Source organism: Amblyomma maculatum, chromosome 1 (genome assembly GCF_055883805.1).
Source record: "Amblyomma maculatum isolate TAMU_Amacu chromosome 1, ASM5588380v1, whole genome shotgun sequence".
NCBI lineage: Eukaryota > Metazoa > Arthropoda > Arachnida > Ixodida > Ixodidae > Amblyomma > Amblyomma maculatum.
The window spans coordinates 237,553,027-237,572,132 of NC_139344.1; the positions used below are offsets into that span (position 1 = coordinate 237,553,027).

At 39.7% G+C, this 19,106-nt stretch overlaps 1 protein-coding gene across 4 annotated transcripts in view; it reads left to right on the plus strand.

Annotated features, from left to right (window-relative positions):
- Als2 (Amyotrophic lateral sclerosis 2) overlaps window positions 1–19,106 on the plus strand; it is a 77,536-nt gene that overhangs the window by 7,879 nt on the left and 50,551 nt on the right. For 2 of the 4 annotated variants that reach the window (XM_084590629.1, XM_084590630.1), the window contains exons 4-9: window positions 5,770–5,879; window positions 6,955–7,021; window positions 10,316–10,487; window positions 12,470–12,725; window positions 13,025–13,054; window positions 18,733–18,895. In XM_084590629.1, the coding sequence (XP_084446755.1) occupies window positions 5,770–5,879; window positions 6,955–7,021; window positions 10,316–10,487; window positions 12,470–12,725; window positions 13,025–13,054; window positions 18,733–18,895 (798 nt within the window). The remainder of the gene's footprint in view (window positions 1–5,769; window positions 5,880–6,954; window positions 7,022–10,315; window positions 10,488–12,469; window positions 12,726–13,024; window positions 13,055–18,732; window positions 18,896–19,106) is intronic. The other 2 variants (XM_084590631.1, XM_084590633.1) reach the window with 1 other exon arrangement.

A 19,106-nucleotide genomic window follows, 5' to 3' on the forward strand; every position in this document is an offset into this window, starting at 1 on the left:
AGAATATTCGGCATGAATTTGGGTTATCTACTTATATTTTAGGAGAAAAAAAAAAAGAAAACGAAAGGTGCCATACACAAATTGTGGCTTTGCTGCCTTACTGGTAAGGTCACTTTATTCAGTCAGTAATGCACAGTCACTGTTTAGTAACCCTATTTCACCTTCTTTTCCTTCATCTTGACATGATAGGCATTTGTATCTTTGAAATGACACAGTGCTAGCATTACATACATGTCTTGCGCATCAAAAGCTAGGAATTTTACTCATTTTTGGCAATACGGCATAGCATATTCACATGAAAAACAAAAACAAAAAAAAAACATCTCACTTCATCTAAATGTTTCCTATCACAAAGTAAAGTGTGCTGCGCACTTTAATTACAAATGTTCTAGGAAATGTTTGTGCCATATTTTGTACAGAACATGCCCTTTTCAATAAAGCACGAAGTGGTATTTCATGCGGACATGTTGAATTCGAGATGTACGGTTGCAGCCATAATAATACTGGACGCACTTATTGATAGAACTCCTCTCATGCTTAGCCTGGCACAAATTAGGAGATGTGTAATAAGTATGCCAGCAGATGCCGCTGGTGCATTCGTGTGTAACCCCAAGAAACATTCGTATCATTCTAGGAAGCTTGTAAGAAAAGTTATGATGTTAAGCTTACTCCATATTATTGTGGTCACACCAGCAGGGTATTTCAGGAGGATGGCTCATAGATTTTAATCTTGGCTCATTCATTCCTTTGAAGACTGAGCTCCTTTCTGTATATACTTATAGGCAAAAGGAAAAATACATGGCAAGAATGTAAATCACGTTATAAACCAGCGGAGTACAGATTAGACATTACAATAAAAAATTGTGTGCGAGTGTTTTAAAGCACATGTTCCTTATAATACCATATCTACTCGATTCTAACATGCACCTTTTTCCAGGAAAAAAAATTCCCTAACAATGGCATATGCATTAGAATCGAGTGCAAAAAAGACTATGCCCTATTATCATTGACACCGCAAAATGGTGGCTTAGTATTTCTTGACCATTGCAACCTATGGCCTACTGCACTCGTAAATACTGATGGGCTTTGAGAGCATCTGAATTGTCCCGTGCGCAAGGTGCCCACCTAGAGTTGTGCCAGCATGAAAGCATCGTTTGCAAGGATGTGTTGAGTTCACTAAGATGCCGTGTTGATAAAAAATGGCGATCTTGAGTGTGGAACACCGTGACGCGGAAGCTTTTTGAGAATTGTGTCGCTGAGCCAGGCTGGCCCGCACTGAACGTACAATGCTGCCAGTGCTCCCATCCAGAGTGCACAGAGTTTCGGCACTCTGCCAAGTTTGCTGAGTGTGCCACTATCGCCGGCGTTTCTATTGAAAGCTAAACATGTCACAATGTTATTAGAACGTTGCGTTTTTGTACACTGCCAAGGTGTGTACTGCAGGCCCCAGCGACGGTGTGAAACTAAGGAATGAGCTAAGAAATTCTACCTCTTCAAAATAAGATTATCTTGGGTGCGGAAGAAAATAGCAGTCGGGTGGCCTCACATGTGTTTGATACTCCTGAAACTTATGTGCCTGATTGGCAGAGTTCAAAGCTAGTATGTGCTTGGTTACGAAACTCTTGAAAAAGTCATAGACTTTCGATTCAACAGCGAACAGGCATCAGCCAAAAAGAAAGTTGATGTGGTGGACCATTACATTAGAGCAGCTGCACTAAAGGTTAGCTGTTCCAAGTGAGAAGATTCATTTCTTTATTGAAGCATGAAAACTTGGTCTGTGTTACAATGAAAAGCATTGCACTATTTTTTTTTTCGTACCTTGAAAAACGGGTGCACGTCACAATCAACTGCATATTAGAATAGAGTAAGCACAGCAGTTTATTGCATATTCATGACGTTAACTGTATATTTGTTGCATAATGAGTTCAGGCTGTCAAAGTGTGACAATATTGGCTTAGTATGACAACTCCTGCTTTTTCACTGCTTTAAACAACATACTGCTTTTGAACCGCGTCATTTTAGTTACACTGAATGATTGTCGCCTGTCCAACGCACGTTTGGTATGTGTGCAAGCACTCTGGGCTAATGGCAGCAGCGCAAGATAAGGGTTGCCACACCTGCAAGACAATGTTCTTAAAATAGCCACTACCTAGGAAAGAAAGGCTCAGAAGGACCTGATTACACAGTTGCAGCTAGCGTTTTCTCCCGTTCTGCCAAACGAAGCTGTGGCCAGGCACATAAGACATCATGGCAGTCATGCCTGGACCAGTCACTAGATGTCGCTGCTTCTCCTACGTAGCGGCACCTGTGAAAAAAATGGTGCACAGGCATCATTTTTAAACCAAGAGCAAGATGAGCATAAATAATTTACAAGGAAATGTTTATGAACAGTCTGAGAGAAGAATACTCAAAAGCATCACACACAACCCCTACTGTTGTGACTTGTACCTTTTCTACAACATTGCATTTAATGACGTGTGCCTACTATTTGGTAATGGTTGTCCGTGGCCATCATAATCTTAAATAACTGTTAGATTGAGCTAGAGTAGAACTTGCATGACTACATTTCCAGCTCAGTTTATTCCGTCTCATGCCTCACTAGGATATCTGCCTGCGCATGCTCTTTCAAGCATCCTTTGACTTTCTTCACTTTGTATTTTTCTATGAAGTGCAGCACAGTGGTAGAAGTCAGTGGCCTGCTTGCAGCTTAGGAAGAAAACTCAGAATGACAGTGCAAGAGTTCACATCACCCAATGTGTGCTAATTAATATCTTCATAACGAATTGTACTCGTATTGTATCTGTGAGATTGCAAACAAATGTGTCTGATTTGTCAGGCTTATTTGAGAATTTAGCGTAACATAATTTATTCTTGAGAGGACAGTACCCGAATATTCATGACAGGGGGCTGCAAAGAAGGGAACTGGAGGGGGGGAGGGTGGGTGAGTGAGGTGTGTGGCAAACTTCAGATAAGCATAATGCCTCTGTGACACTGCTCCTCATAGAGATAATGGGAAGAGAGAGTTTTGCATGCTTGCTTACAAATGAGGATGGTAGTGTGGCCTGCATCTTTGAGAAATGTCGTCCTTGTCAAAACTTGAAGGAAGCGCTTGGAAAATTTCCGATGTGTCCCAGCAGATTTTCAGGGCAGCAGCTGCACAATTGACTCATGTTGGGATGAGCTGTTTTTAAGCAGAACTTGCCGATAAGCTGAGCAGTTCACTAACATGTAGTTTTGGCTAGTGTGAAATATTTCACTTGTGCATGAATGAACACCTATAATACAACTGCAGCAACCATTCTCTGTGCCTAAGTTGCCATTTATTCCGTGCCATTCTTTTGCATTATGCGAGCAAAGACTATGTTGCAAAGTTAGCAGCAACAAAAAATGCAGCCAAGAGTGCAATGAATGGGTCTGTACATGCATGCATGCATTCTTCTTCTTTGTCTGGCACATTATGGCCTCAGTTGCAGCTTTGCCATTGATTTATAACTACAACAGCTACTGTGCATCTTTCTTGCCAGGCTAGAGCAATAATGAATTTTAAGCTGCTTTGCATGGGATATGTTACAGTGCTTAAAGTCTGGCTCCATGGAAGGGGAGGCCTCTACTGATTCCAATACAGGTGGAAAGGGAGATAAGTGGAGAGAAAGATAGTGGCTAGTGGCCTGCTTCACACATCGTTTTATACAAATGGGAGAAATTATTTTCCTACGTCGTGGGCTATAGCAGATATGTTATTGGCTCTTATTAAAACTCATTGCCAAATTGCCAAAACAATAAAGAAATGTTTCAACAACCAATGACAGGAATAAAATATGACAGCCTGCTTCGTATTCATGCAGTCCATATACCTTTGAGCAGGGGGTTCTCACACCCCTTTTAAATACTGGCGGGGGGTCTCAGACCCCCTGAGACCCCCCTGACTTTTAGCCGTGGATATGTAAGCAAGTACATTGGGCTCTGTAAACTTAGGAACAGTTTTTTAGTGTCATGATGTTTATAAGTGGGGTCTCTGGTTTCCCTTAATTCTTTGAAAAATTGCAGATTTAAACTTTTTTTAATGGAATTGCATGTTGACAACCACAATCTTTTTTATGGTATTATGGTATTATTGTTTCAAGCATCAGTAGCAGCAACAGGATGATGGAAATGTTATTAACCATCTGAATTTTCATTTAATTTACTCCTTTTGGTGCAGTGACAGTTTGCTTCTCCATCAGCCTAGGCAGGAAATTAGGGGTCTTAGTTATAAGCATTTGCAGCAAACATTGGGCATGGTGAGGGTGTTGTTGCAGAAAACGCTAAAATCTGCAACAGCTGCATAGCTGCGAGCAGGTGCTATGTGGGATTCGTGAAAACACTTTTTCCAGCTTTTAATAAGTGCTTTTTTCTCAGATTTTTAAGCAGTGGGAGTTCAGTGGGGGCTTGTGGAACCCTGTTTGAGAACACCTGGTATAGAGTATAAATATGAAAAAGTGGACAAGCAGTCATGAAGGGATGAGATGAGTGGCATTTTCGTCAGCCTGCGTTGAATTTTGTTGAAGCAGCATGAGTTAAAATGTGGTATCTGTATCCTTTTTTTTTTCTTTAATGAACTGCCTGTGACGAGACTGCCTGTCATTTTTTTTTTCTTCTAAAAATGCCAAAAAATCCAAATATCAAACCATCTCATTTGCTTATTGAATGTCTGAAAAAAATGCTAGCAAAAAAAGAAGTATACAGAGCATGAGTTAAGAAGCACTAATTTGTCAGAAAAAAAAATGTATATAAACATGTACCAAGGAGTCAGTATTTTTGGTGTGACTCATGAGCTGCATCACGAATTGAAGGGTGTCATAAAGTGTCCTGGGGAAGTCACTGTCTTCAAAGGATTCTTCAAAATGTTCAGCTTTGGATCCTGGCAAGTGTAGTGAGAAGAGTCGTGACTCGGAAAAATGACAGAAATACAACAAATGCAGCCTACAGATTTCACCTATAGGTTCGAATATGTACCGTGAATCAAGTTATTTATGCCCCATTGAAGTGTTTGCGCTGTCAGAGGTAAGCTAAGGGTAGTGCGCATATATGAGACCCAAAACTAGACTGCAAGGGAAACTGCAAGAATGCCTGCATACCAATATTTTGGTGCACATTAGAAACTCTTATGTGATCAAAACTACTATTACTGTGATTATAGTAATGATAACATATTTTGTTACGCTTTATCAGCAAGCCTTGCTTTGGGTGAGGTTTTGAAACACTGTATATGAGGATTTTTCAAGTCTGCCGGGACAAAGACCGGGTATTAGGCTACAAGCAGACGGTGGAAAACTGAACATTGACCTTTTAGTTTATGCTTCTAGCATGAATTAAGCTGTCGGTATATATATTTTTTTAATTGCAGGTTCATGTAAAGCCGAAAAATATTGTAATTGCCAATGAACTTCACTAGTCTAAGGCTTGAAAAATTGTTAGGTTTTTATGCATGAGAGCTACGCCTTCACTAAAAGGCATGTTGCAGTGAAGGATTTGAGATTGGCTTCAAATGGTTGTAGTTCTGTAGTCTGCATTGAGGTCGAAACACAGGCATTCTGCCTTCTTGCCTCAATCAAAGTGCAACCGCAGCTAGGGGTAATAAAACCTGTTCAATTGCCTCGGAGCAGAGAATTGCACCAACTGAGGCTACACAGTTGTTATTTGAAGCTTGTTGAGCACATCATGCTGCAGTGTATCATAACAAAGATTAATTAACTGTTGCCTTTCTTACTTTGTCTTGTTTTGTTTTAGATGCCCAGGAATGACCTGGTTTTTGACATTGCAGCTGGTCAAAGCCATTCCTTGTTTTTGGCTGATTGTGGTGGATCTTACCCAGTGATGTACAGCTGTGGACAGCACCAGTGAGTTGCCAATATATGAGCATTAAGGGTGTGCCAATGTTCTAAATTTTTGAATACGAATTGAATATGTTTGTTATTCGATTCGTTTTTGTATTCGAAAAACTGATGTTCAGAATTTTCAAATGTTCGTATTCAAAAATTTTAATAGTGTTTGCACACCCCTAATGAGCATGCATTTTTTTCGACTGAGTTCTGCATACAGAAATTAAACAGCGAAAGTGTTTTGACATTGAAGTGGTGAAGTCATCCTAAACAGACCATGAAAAGCTACTTACTAAAAACTAGAAGGTGTGCACGAGCAATAGGTATTCCATCAATCCTCACTGCAACGCAAGAATTTTAAGCTAACTTCACTAACACCGAACATATTGACGATCGAAATTATGCTTCTGCTTCTTCCCCCTGAAGTCAGTGTACGCTGGCTTCCAAGAAAAAATAAATAAAATGAGTCGTAATGGGGCCCCACTGCACCTTGTCCCACCAGCGTCACTTGGGGGTGTCCAATGAATTTTCACACCCAAAAAGCTCAGTTGACGTCAACGAGAAGGGGGCGCACGGGGAGGTGTCACCCTAATCAGTTGCGAGCAGTCACCTGGTGCACTTTTTATAAATTATTTTCAAATTTTTGGCTCCACTCAAAGCTTTCAAATGACTCAGATACTCACAATGACCAGTTCTATGGATCTCTTGCATAAGAATGCTACCAGAATTATTGTTTCAGAGTCCCTTTAACGTTCACGTTTTCCTCTTTTTGTGCAGTTAATTCAAAACAGTATGGACGTTAGTTCATATTTCCATGCTATTTGTTGAGTATGCTATGCCTTGTAGGTCAGATATGCTTTAGTGGTGGGTAATAGTGTAAAAATATTGCTGTACAGTGATCAAAATACAACCGTGTCGTTACCATATGCAATGTATAGGGGGCTCGAATCCGATCAAGTGATCTTGTTTCACTTTTTGTTCGAGCTTCTTCCCTTGTTCTTATGGAAATAAATTTAATTTAATTTAATTTAATATTCTGAATGCAAACAGTATGCAAATAATTTGTTATGTGCTGTGATTATTGAATTTTTAGATGTGAAAACTCCCCATATGGATGTCAAAAGTCAAAGAAGGTCTTTCCTGTGGCGGCATTGAAAAAGGTATGGCATGTCATATAACCCATAATTTATTTCCTCCACTATTCAACTCTTCATGGTTTTTGCTGAATGATTCCTTAATTCTAATTCTTTCCTGTTTATCTGTAACTAAAAAGAACTCATAAGGCCAAAAAACATGCATATATGCTGGGCAAAGGCTTAGACGTACACAAAATGAGCGCACCACATTCGTGGCATTTTAATTTCACTGCACATTCTCCTAGTACACACAAACTCTACGAGTAAACAAGAAAAAACTATTATACGTGTATGTATACAGCTCCTTTCTTGATGTAGAAACTTCCTGTTGGATGGTGTTTCAAATAAATCTGGTTGTAGCGTAGTTTACACTTTGTGTATCTCTTGTCATTGGTGTGTAACGCAGTGAGCTTTCTTCTACAGTGTGGTCTCCATAGTGACCAGCTTAATTCTTTGTTCTTTGAGGTTCTGTTGGTCTACATTTACATTAAATGCCCTAGGCAACCTGGTTTTCGTGTTGTTTTTCTTTACTCAAAGCATTTTCTTACCACAAGTTTGGTTTGCTAATTCACATTAAGGTTGTGGAAGCAGAACTAATCTTGCTTGATCGGCATGTAACTGAAACTTTAAAAAGTTTACAATAGGTTTAAATTAATTTGAATTAAGAATAGGGTTTGGCAGGATATATGTTAATGTCACAAGCTGATGACCTCGTTACATTCCTTTCTTTTCATTATATTGGGTGTGGTGCATAGCTAAGTTGCAGTGGCAGACTCGGCTGTGCTAAGGCTGCCTATTTGCTGTCAAGCTCACTGTGAGCTGCAGTGCATGATATATAGTTACAGCTCGCATTAAAATGCAGTGCAAGCCTGATAGTGTTGCAGAGCTGTGCACTTAGTTGCTGGTCAATTACAGTTGTTGCCAAAGTGTCCCTGCAGTCAGCTGTTACAACTGCAGCATGGTGAAGGTCACAAAGAATGTGATGTTAATAGGGTGCCACATGTGTTAAGTGCAGATATGATGTGTGCTGTATGGGTAGTTACTTTTGTGACTGATTTTCACACGCTCTTCCACAGTTGTAACTACGGAAATGTTTGAGCTGCTGTAGGAAGTAAAAATTCTGATGTCTTGCTTTGTAAGTCACTTGGGTTGCAGAATTTGCTAAATCTACTGCCCTGCATAACAAAACCTGCCAATAAAAGGCACTGCGTAGATAAGAAAAAGTGAACTTTCAAAGCAGCCTTGCAGTACCTTGAGTTTGATGTGCTGTGGTTACCATACGCCTCGTGCACTGCCTATAAGGGTGCCACTGAAAGCTGCCTAGCGGTCGTTTTCAAAAGTGTTTCCGGGATAAAAGTACATAAAACGCTAAATTACCAGCGGCATTGTTGAGCCCTGCTTTATTGTGGGTATATGCTGCATCAACTGATCATTAACTTCAAGAGAATATTTGCTGTTTTCTTCTATTTTTTATTTACCCTACCTTTGCTTTGGAAGCTCTTTTCATATAGGCTCATGGTGACGTGCCCCGTCCCAAAATATGACACATTTTGCACCACACGCCATTACATCGTGCCAGCACCACTCTCTTATAAGTATATCACTTCATCAGCCTAATTTACAAGCCTTTAATGTGATGCCACTAATGGTCCCATGTCGCAGAAAATTTGGTGTCATTGTTGTCGTCTGTGGACGAAAAACCCTGATGGGAAATTCAGGAGCAGTTCAAAATGTTCACATTGACGATAAATTTCTCAAGGAAGTTCTGTAACGAAAGGAAGTTATAATTGAGCTAAAATGAAAACTGAGTCAACTTTGAGTAAGGGTGGAATTTGAACCCAGGACTTTCATGTTGAGAGATAGACACACGCTCGTATGTCACGAAGGCTCGCTGGTTCAAGCTGAATAAAGGTAGACCTACTGAATTTGTGACACGAACGTGGTCCTACAACGTAATTGCATTCTGATCTTAATAGGCAATGCTTAATTAAGTGACCCTGTGTTTAAAGCATTCCCCACGGGATAAGCCATGACGATGGATTGAATCATAGCGATGACATGTTTCATAGCATCTACAGTCGGAAATGGGTGCAACGCGATAAAGTGAGAGCTTACAACCTTTAGTAAATTCTACTCTTCGTAAAGCTTATGCGCTTAGTTAAAAGGGCAAAATATTTAGACATGCCGCTCTTAACAAGAAGCACTTATTGGCTATTAATGCATGTGCCACGCGCTTTGAGCATCATGTTTAATTTATTAAAGGCTCGTACCTGACGCTCGTCATATGCGTCTTTACTTAGCGCCCAGGGCTTACGAAATGACTTGAAAAACTAAGCGCCACAAAAATATGCAGCACTGCACTAAATAAATGAACTATTACAGGTTTATGCAGTAACCAACATGTTTTTGTTTCCTGTACTTTAAAGTAAATGGTAGTGATATCGACAGAAATTTCACAATGACACGCCGATATTCTTTCAAGTGATTTCATATCGAAATATAAGGCAGGAATTGCAAGTGGCTTGCAACGCGAAGTGAACTCAAAACAGTACGCTCTCGGTCGTATTGCTTGCCAAGCTGGGACGAGTAAATATAGTATGCAGCAGGCTTTTTTTATAGCTTTCAAACATTTACTCAAGGAAAAAATATTGCTGGAGATGCCCCATAGTTTGTGTCACAGTGCATTGCCAGGCAGATGCTGTTTATGCAACGAGGCAAACCCTGTGGGAAAACGAATTCATGGCACGACGACCACATAGAAATATGACTAGCAGATGCGGCCGGCTCCGCTTCCGGATTCACTTATGAACTCCGCCACTATATGGGTGGCCGCTGCTTTGCGTATACATTTTTGTTCGTTGTACGTGATTTTACTGTGCAAATAAAAAACAAAAACAAAGGATGGTTTATTTTTTTATTCTGCAGATGAAATAGTTTTGGGGCAGTCTAATGCAGGCACTTTCTGTTTTTAAAAAAGTGCTTCACTTGTCTTCAGGTTCAGCTCCTTTCATAGCTCCTTTCATGCTCATAGCTGCCTTTGTGAGGATAGAATTTAATTCAGTTGCAGTAAATGTAATTCAGCACTTGGAATAAAAGGAATATTGCATGCTATCACCTGGGAAATTTGCAGAGTGCTACGTATCTAGATTTTATGTGTAGTGGTATTTGGCGCTGCAGATTACCGCGTGCAGTTCATCCCATACAAGGTGCGTTGACATTAAGGGGACCTCCTCGGTTTATAACACTTTAAATGAAAGTGTGTAGCTGCACAGTAGCGGTGCTTTACTAATGACATCGTTCGTTCTTCCTACATTTTAGGGTGGCCTTATTACAGGTGTATTTGCTGGTGGGCCTTCCTCTGGTTGCCTCATTAACTTGAAAGAGACTGACGAAGTTCAAGCACTTTATGAGTTTGGAGCATCAGAACGGCGGTGCCTGAATAACCTCTGTGTGGTTCAGAGCAAGGTTTTCTTCCACCTTGTGAAAGATGGTAAGTCTAAAATTTCTTTGTAAAAATTCATTTACAGTAAAACCTCGTTAATTCAGCTTTAAAGGCATCGTAAAGAAATGTTTGAATTATCTGAAAGTCTGAATTATCAAATGGTTCTACAAAACTGCCTAAGAATGTTTGCATCACAGTAGTTTTATTCAGTGAACACCTGGAATATTGTCCATGCACCTGAGATGGCAAATAAATGACGACAACAATTTTTCGCGGTTGCTTCAAGTGCATTGTCCTGTGCACGCTGTCGGAAGTTCCGGAAGAATTGCTCCAAATTCATAAGCGCCTCCACGGCCCTTTTCGCAGTATGGTGCAGTGACAGTGGTGCCTCTACACAAACGGCCCCATCATGTTTTAAGGATGCTTCGCGGCACAGACAGTGTGGACTGTGTGGTGACGCATTCTCAAAGCTGAACTGTTTAGCATATTTGAAGGGCGAAGCAAGCATGTGGATGCAAGAGAGAGAAATATGAGTAGGCTTTAGAATGATGCGACAGTGATGTCATCCCAGAGCAAAGCTAAAAAGCCAGTGATGGGCTCATCAGTATCTGGCATAGCGTGACTGGCTGGTGCATGTGCCTGATAGCAGTGGTGGGATGGCGCGAATGAAGAGTAATGAAACGAACTGTGGAGAACTTCAGATAGCCGTCACGCCTGAGGTGCGTGAACGCCTCTATTTCATGCAATTCAGGTCCAGAGAAGTCTGGACGATCGCTGGCTTGGCGGGTTGTACTGCGATGTGATCTGCTGTTCGAATTAACGAACGTCCGGCACCATAGACTTATAAGATACCCATCCTAGGCTGGTTTTGGCTAGTTGCATTATCTACTTCTTGACCACTTGGACAGAAATAAAGGTAGCTGTTTAGTTAATTAGGTAATATAAATTTTGATAACCTTTTACTTTCTCATTTTAGGGAGCATATTTGACTGGAAAACATGAAACTTAATATTTATGTAATCGATCCTAATGCACACAGGATCGACATCAGTAATGACAGATACATTGGTCGCTGCATATCGATTAATTTTACAATTTTATAATGCTTAGAAATGACACTTGATGAAGTGCAAAGATAAAGCTTATGTTTCTACTTCCATTAGGCTCTTGTTTGAAAGATGTCATAATGTGCAAATTACTTGACTTGTAGTGTTGTGTGTAATTATTCTTAGAATCAGCCCACTTCCCTTGATCTTATCAGTTCCTTCAGCTTACCTGATTACATCAGGGTTTGGTTTCATTTCTGAAAGCCAGTATACTACCTAAATAACACTTAAATATTAAGAACTAATTTTTATTAAGTAACTGGTTATGTAGCAAAACCGAGTGATGCAAGAAAATAGGCTGGTCCAGTCCCCTTATTGCGTTGTTTCTTTTATAATTGGATCCAATTAAAAAGAGAAATTGCACTGTATAGTTTATGAGCTATGCTTATTTGCAAGCTTTTCTTACAGGTATGCAAATGCCGTACACATATGTGAGTTCAAATTAATTATTGAAAAAAGGAATAAAAGAAAGTGTGGCTCATACAACAAATGGGGAAAATGGAACAGTTTACGTGAACCCAGCAAATATGATTACTTTTTTTTAAAGTTTATGGTTGAAATTTTCTTAAGGAACATTTTCTTACAGATGATTCCCTACAATACTTTTTTTCTCAAATATTGGTAGCATTTTTCTACTCTTGATAACACATTTTATAGGTGAACATGACCTAATTAATCACACCAGATTGATTGTTCTTTAAGCTGTTTGAAGATGAGTACGGAAATGGGTTTTTTAATGAGCAAGTGTTTGTTGACCACTGTTTTTAAAGACCATAAATTACTCAGAAAAATTGCACATGCAGTAATTATGGAATGAGTAGCTGATGTTTGCGGTGGCTGCATGCTGTCTTAAATATTCACTGATGATGAATGAAATAATATGCGTTTGCCTATTTTAACTCTCTGCTTCTTATGCTTTTGCAGGCAGCCTAATTGTAGACATTCCGGATTATGCTTGCAAGCCATTGAAGAGTGTGATTAGCACAACGGACATGCTTGTATCACTGCTGTCTGCGAATGCTTACGACTTGACTCTACTTTTGCAAAACCGCCATTTTTCTGGTGCCCTGTCAATCTTGGAGAAAAAAGATGCATGGATAGATGTCTTCTGGTCTTACACCAGGGCAGTCACGAATTTTTTGGCAGTTGGAGGCTTTGCATCATTGTCTAGGATGCTTGTGTAAGTAAACAGATTCATTGGCTTGCATTTTTTAACCATTCTTTCTTTATGCTTCAATATGCCAAGCAGGCTGTCTGAAAAATCCTCTCTTTTAGCCTATCATTTATTAGCAAACTTGGTGTGACTGGTGTGACACTAAATTCCTTCTTTTTAACTTAAATCGTGCACAGTTGGTAAAGCCTCTCTTTAATTGATATCTGAATCTAGTGCAGAAATGTGCATATCTTGGCAATTTATTTTATTTTGTGCATGCAAGCCTGTGGTTTGCGCTTCTAACTTGCATTAACTGTTTTCTGCAGCACTAAAATCGGAGAGCTGGAATCTCCTTTGTAAGTTTTTGTCACGTTTGAAATATATTGTTGTTATTCCTCATGTTTTCGTCATGAATGAGAAAGTGGTGTCTTGGTGTGACGTTGCACTTCTTTCATCATGACAGTTTGAAAATAAGTATCATTCTCATGATTTTGTATGTAATGTGCATGTACCTGTTTATTGTAACCGTGTGCCAAGCATGCTTGTTTTATACCAAATTTTTTTTAAACGTTTAACAAGCATGCTATCACCCTTCACTTTATTGTGGCAGTTCTTGGGATCATTCACCTTTTCTTTTTTTCTGCAAAGGCCTTGGGTGCATGCAGGGTGTTTTATAGTAGACTAAGTCTAAGGTTTAAGAGGAATTGTTATTGTTGTGGGTGTGAAGATTTTTATATGTGGTCATCTAAAACAGTCACAAATAATTTTACTTTATTCTGACCTAATTGCTTTGCTAAAATTTATTCACCTACTTTTGAAATAATATTCGAAAAGCTTCATTTATATTTTTTTAATTAAAAAGGCACTAATGGCATAGTTTGCATATTAGTAGCTTTATTCAAAGACTCTTTTTTTTATACTCTAAATGAAATGTATGAAATACAGCATTTGTGCTTTGAAAGTGGACATATTGGAGACGAGGGCTCCCATATTGCTATTATCATGGCATGATGAAAATTCCACATTTATGATTGCTATTAGACCACAATCTTTTGCTTCTTAGATGTCATACGGGCCTTCTCTAAAGTATGGAAAGAAAGGTCATGAACGCAGCTGTTGTTTTGCAAAACATAGCATTTGGGACTTCTTTTGACACTCATCTTTACAGGTATACATGGATATTACCCAATTTAAGAAGTTAGATGGTCAGGTTTCTCATTGGGCAGCTTTTCAACTTTGTCTATTAAACTTTTTGCGTATACCTGACGGATTTGAAGCTTAAGGTAACATATTTAATTTTTGCTAGCAAATTTAATTGCACAATCTTATAGAGATTGTAGCATATACAAATGAACCACAAAAGTAATGCCTTCTTCATTTCTTATGGTTGATGTGATCACTGACATGGGAGGGGCATCTCTTTGCTCATTTAATCCACACTGCTGCTCAAGTTACAGTCGAACCAGGGTGTACAGAGTGTTTCAGCAAACACTTCTAAGATTCCTAGAAATAGGGAGAGAATAAAAAAATATTTTCAGGAACAAACTCTCAGCTACGGCCCACATAATTTACTGTAGGAATTCTTATTACATTGCCAAATGACCAAAACTCATTTGTGAGCTTTTTCATTAACCCGTCTGGGTGGTTAATTCCAGTGAAGAGATTGACGCTTCGAAGAAGACAGTGTCATATCAGTCCTTGAAGTGAAGGAAAACTCATTTTATGAAATTCAGTAGCGCAAGGAAATCTAGGGTTGTTTTCTGCACAAACCTGAAACTGAGCGCAGAGACTGCAGGAAGCTTGGTACAAATTGCACGTTTGCTGCTGATGTTTTATAGTAAATGCAGTGCTTGAATTTGAACTGTCTGCTATATATACTGTACCATGTCATGCACTGTCTTTCACTGTGCCGCTCTAAAAAAATTAACTGCCATGCAGTTGACAATGAATGTCCTTGGGCCATGTGGCAAAGCAAATCTATGTGTTTCAGGTGGCTTAGTTCTAATTTGGTGCTGTATTCACTGCAACGCGTCATTAGCAGACACGCCATTTTCACCGAGCTTCTTGCACACCTAATGCACTCAGTTTTGGTTTTATGCAGAAAAAAATGCCAGATTTCATTGCTCTGCAAGGCTTTAGACAATAATATTTTTTTTTTGTTTTTTGTTGGTTTTTTTTTTTCATTAGCTGAGATGGCAATGTCTTTCTACAACCTTAACTAAATTTGATTTTTTTTAGTTAATTATTTCACTTAATATTAGTTAACTTTTAGATTCAATTTCAGCTAATTAGCTTATAATTAGAAGAGCTTTTTACGTAAAAGTAAATTACTCTGCTTTGGCTGAAAGTTTGTTCCTGAACATAGTACTTTTTCTCCTATTTCCAACTCCTTATATTTAGAAACTTTTGAAAGCATTTCCTGAAACACTCTGTAGAGAACTTATGGAATTGCAAAATAGTTTGATATATTTAAAATTTAGATATATAGAAGTGGCTGTAGGTACGCTTACCGGTAGCCTAGAGGTGAGAAAGTGTTGAACCCACGTTAGTGATGCACTTCTGCAATGACATGCTACCTGCTTGCAGTGGACGGTGCTTTGGAACTTGCTAGTCGCTGTCATAAGGTGTCTAATTCTATTGCTAGTACACATGTAGTATAGAATAATCGCTCATTAAAAATTAGGCACAATTGGTTTCCGCAACATTTTCTGAAGTGAACTGAGCAAAGCGGGCCACCCTAGAGCCACAGCTGGGCTTTAATTAGTTAGGTTGGCTTCATCTCATGGTTTCACTCAGCTAGCATTGTCAGTAGGTGCCCAATGCTGTGCCATTGATCACTCTCCATGTGCATGGCTGGTCTCGAGAGAGAGCGCGCTTCTTCTCATGGCCTCCCCGACGGGGTCTGTTTCCATCTACCGCTTCACTTCGGTGGGGTCGCCATTGCCTCGCCACTCTGTGTCTGCTACCACCGTTCACGTGCAAGGAAAGCGTGCGCTCGCTCTTCGCCCCGCCGCATAAATTGCAACCAGCAAGTCCTCACATTTCAATCCTTGTAGCTCATACAAAAACCGCGCAATCAGCGTCTAATATTTGCAGTCTATAAGGAACAAAATGCAGATAAATTACGCCTGCGGGCACTCCCTTCAGTGCTACGCATGGTCGCATGAGCCTCCAGATATACTGGCATCAAAGCTTCCTTCCCCTAAATTCTAAGCAAACACAAAGTTTATACATCATGCAGTGTGCATAGTGAAAGGTATTACCGAAGTGGTATGTAGAATTATACCTAACCCGAAGCGTTTTCTTGACAAGCATGAGAAGTGGGTATTCTGAAGTTTAAATAATATCCTGAAATCTCATTCGCTGCAGTTTTTATTTAGCTAGCTAAAAAGCGGCATTATAATCATTCCCGGTGCTCCACAGACTCAAAGTAAAAGGCAAAAATTTACTCACTGTTGAAACTGCGTCTGTTCAAAGCAGTGAACTTTTCTCCTTAAGTTGCATATGCTTTACATTCAGAATATAACAGTCGGCTGAAAAAGTGTGTACTCTTGTGACTAACGCAACAACTTTTGATCAAGACATCGAATATTTGCTCTGCAGAAGCAAGGAGAGCGGCCTCTCAAAAAACTGAACGTTCATTTAAAGTCATGCCCATTATTTCACCTAAGTACGATTTGTGTGTGTGAGGGGAGGGGTGGTCCTTCTGATGTCGTTGCAACTGTCACTTGTTATTTAGCGCTTCTAAAGCAGCTCGCCTGAGGCGAGTGTCTCGGCGCAGATCACATGACCGCGCTGGAGAGGTTTTGATGTGCCGATAGCATCTCCAAATGAGAATAACGGATTTTATTGAACTTGAAGCCTCTAAAGAAAAACACCCCCAGCAGGAGAGACCGCCCTATTTACCATTTCTAGTTCTAAGCAGAAAAGTGCTAATCTCAGAGGAACTTTGTTTCCTGAATTTTTGCTATTTCTTCAGGTTATTTGAAAAAACTATTTTTGGGTGACTTGCAGAAAACACAAAAATTTGGTGTCCACGAAAATTAGGCTAATTTTGGCAGCAACTGCCTGCATGCATATTAATTAGGAGCACGAACTTGAAAAGTTTGAATTTTCATTTCTCTCTGGTTCAATCCCTGCCGTGTCTCAATGGAAGCGATACTGTCAAGGCACTCGTGTACTGTGCAGTGCAGTGCACATTAAAGAAAACTAGGGGATCGAAATTTCCAGCACCTGCACTATATAGTGCCTCTCAAAGCCCAAGTTGCTTTGGGACATTAAACCCCATGGACATGCCACCATGCCAACCTTGCATTAACAAGCTTACTTATAGTACTTGTCAGTCCGGTACAGATATTTGCAAAGACTGGATCAATACGCCATTTTCTGCATTTAAGACGTCATATATGCGCATCATAGATTTGGAGAATGATTCGTCTTTTCGATGGTTCTAACAGGCATATTTTGTTATAAAGACTTCGTGTGGAATACATTGGCAACATGCAGCTAAAGCAACTACATTCTGTTTTCTTTCATTTCGATACTGTGCACACTATGAAACCAGTGGATCACAGCATGAAACCAGGCGAAAATCACCCACTTCCACTGCAGCAGGCGTGGGGCAAACGGTGAAGTGGTCACTCCCCTTGCAGCGGCGCAGAGCATAACTTAAGGAGGAATGCTCCCAATGCTTCCACAGCGATTGAGAAGGGCGTAGGAAAGAGCGTGCATTCTCCCTAGAGACCGGTCGTGCCATGTGATGGAAGTGATGAAAGAGCTCCATTAGGAGCACCATTTGATATATTTTGATATATTTGATATAATCCGTGTGTGCGATATATCCAATGAATTGAAATATTCAGGCTCGATGTATAGCCTGGCTCAACTGTAGCAACAAGGGCTTGGTCATCATGGGCAGCGATTTGCGGAGCAGTGCTCATGGAGGCAGAGGCTAGGAGAATCTGAACAAGAAAATTCCAGGTTTAGAGAAATGGCAAAAGCTCAGTATATAGCACATCCTATTTCCCTGCTTCTGCTGGTGGGCATTCAGGAAATATCCTTTTGGGATGACATTGCCATTATGGTACTTTCCAGTCTGCAAGGTGTTTTTCAGGTGTGTTTTAATGCCTTTCAATAGACAGGGTGCAGAAACTGCTGAATCCAATTTGGCTACCTCTTTATTTTGCTCCTTAAAGTTGTAACTGTTCTTAACATAGCAGTCTTCAATGCCTTGTGAACCTAATTTTCATTTAGAGGTTGTAGGTAGACATGAAGACTAGCAATTATTGACGTGAGATTTTTATAAAGGTCTTAAGAAATGCCATTCCACAGATCCCTCAAGACATTTTTTATTCTGTAAGGAAGGTGACGAGCCTGCATAATATAGTGTATTCTAGCTCACTATATATGTGCTCAGTATGTCAGGGAATATCTGGTGCATTGTAAAAGTAAAATTTTTTCTTAAGCAACCAACCCTTAAATCAAAATGTTGCATAGCTTTTTAATAGGGACTGTTCTAGGTTGACTTGAGAATCTGAGGTTTGAGTCTCAGTTATGCATCATTTTGGCTGAATACTAAATGGATGCATCCTGTCTTATTAAACTTTGCTAACTTTGTTAACTGGATGCATCTTGTCTTTCTTGTTAAACTTTTCTAACTCTGTGGTAAAAGAATTTGATGTTTGAACTCATACTTGGAAGGCAATTAGCTTAGTGCTAGCTGGACACATTCTGGCATAGAAGTTTTTCTTTCTGGCAAAATGCCACATTATGCAAGGTTCCCCAGATTTATCCTTTTTCTGAGATGAACGTGGCTTTTTGTTCTGAATTAACTTTCAAATAAAGGCATGGAGCCCATTGTTTGACATTACTAAACAAGTGAAATGTTCATGAGTTTTGTTCATACTGCCTCCAACTTGTCAAGTGAAACTTGTATACTAAATTCTTGATTACCTTTCAAGCAGATACCGTGTGTATTTGATGACAGACATGTAACCTGGAAATGATACCCTAGTAAACATGATTCTTTTTTCAGGTTTTCTCCAAATGCTCTCAGCCATTTTGCAAAGGACATCATTGGAGACACAAGTCAGCTCAGCTCGCAAACAATTTTGCAGCAGCTTTTCAGTCTTCCACTGAAGAGAATTGGTGAATACACAAGGCTGTTCAGTAGATTGCTTGCCAGTCTGGACCAGCACGTAAGTTGCAGTTTTTGGTTCTGAATGCGGAGCGTTTTTATCGAAGTTGAGTTGTGATGAGGTAAAATTAGAAATTGAAGCAGACAGGGGAAGTGCTTATCACGCGTCTTATCACATGTCTTATCACATGGTGTCTTATCACGTGTCAACAGTACTGTATTTCAGAGGACAATGCAACAGGTCCTAACAATGTGAAATGAATGTGCTAAGG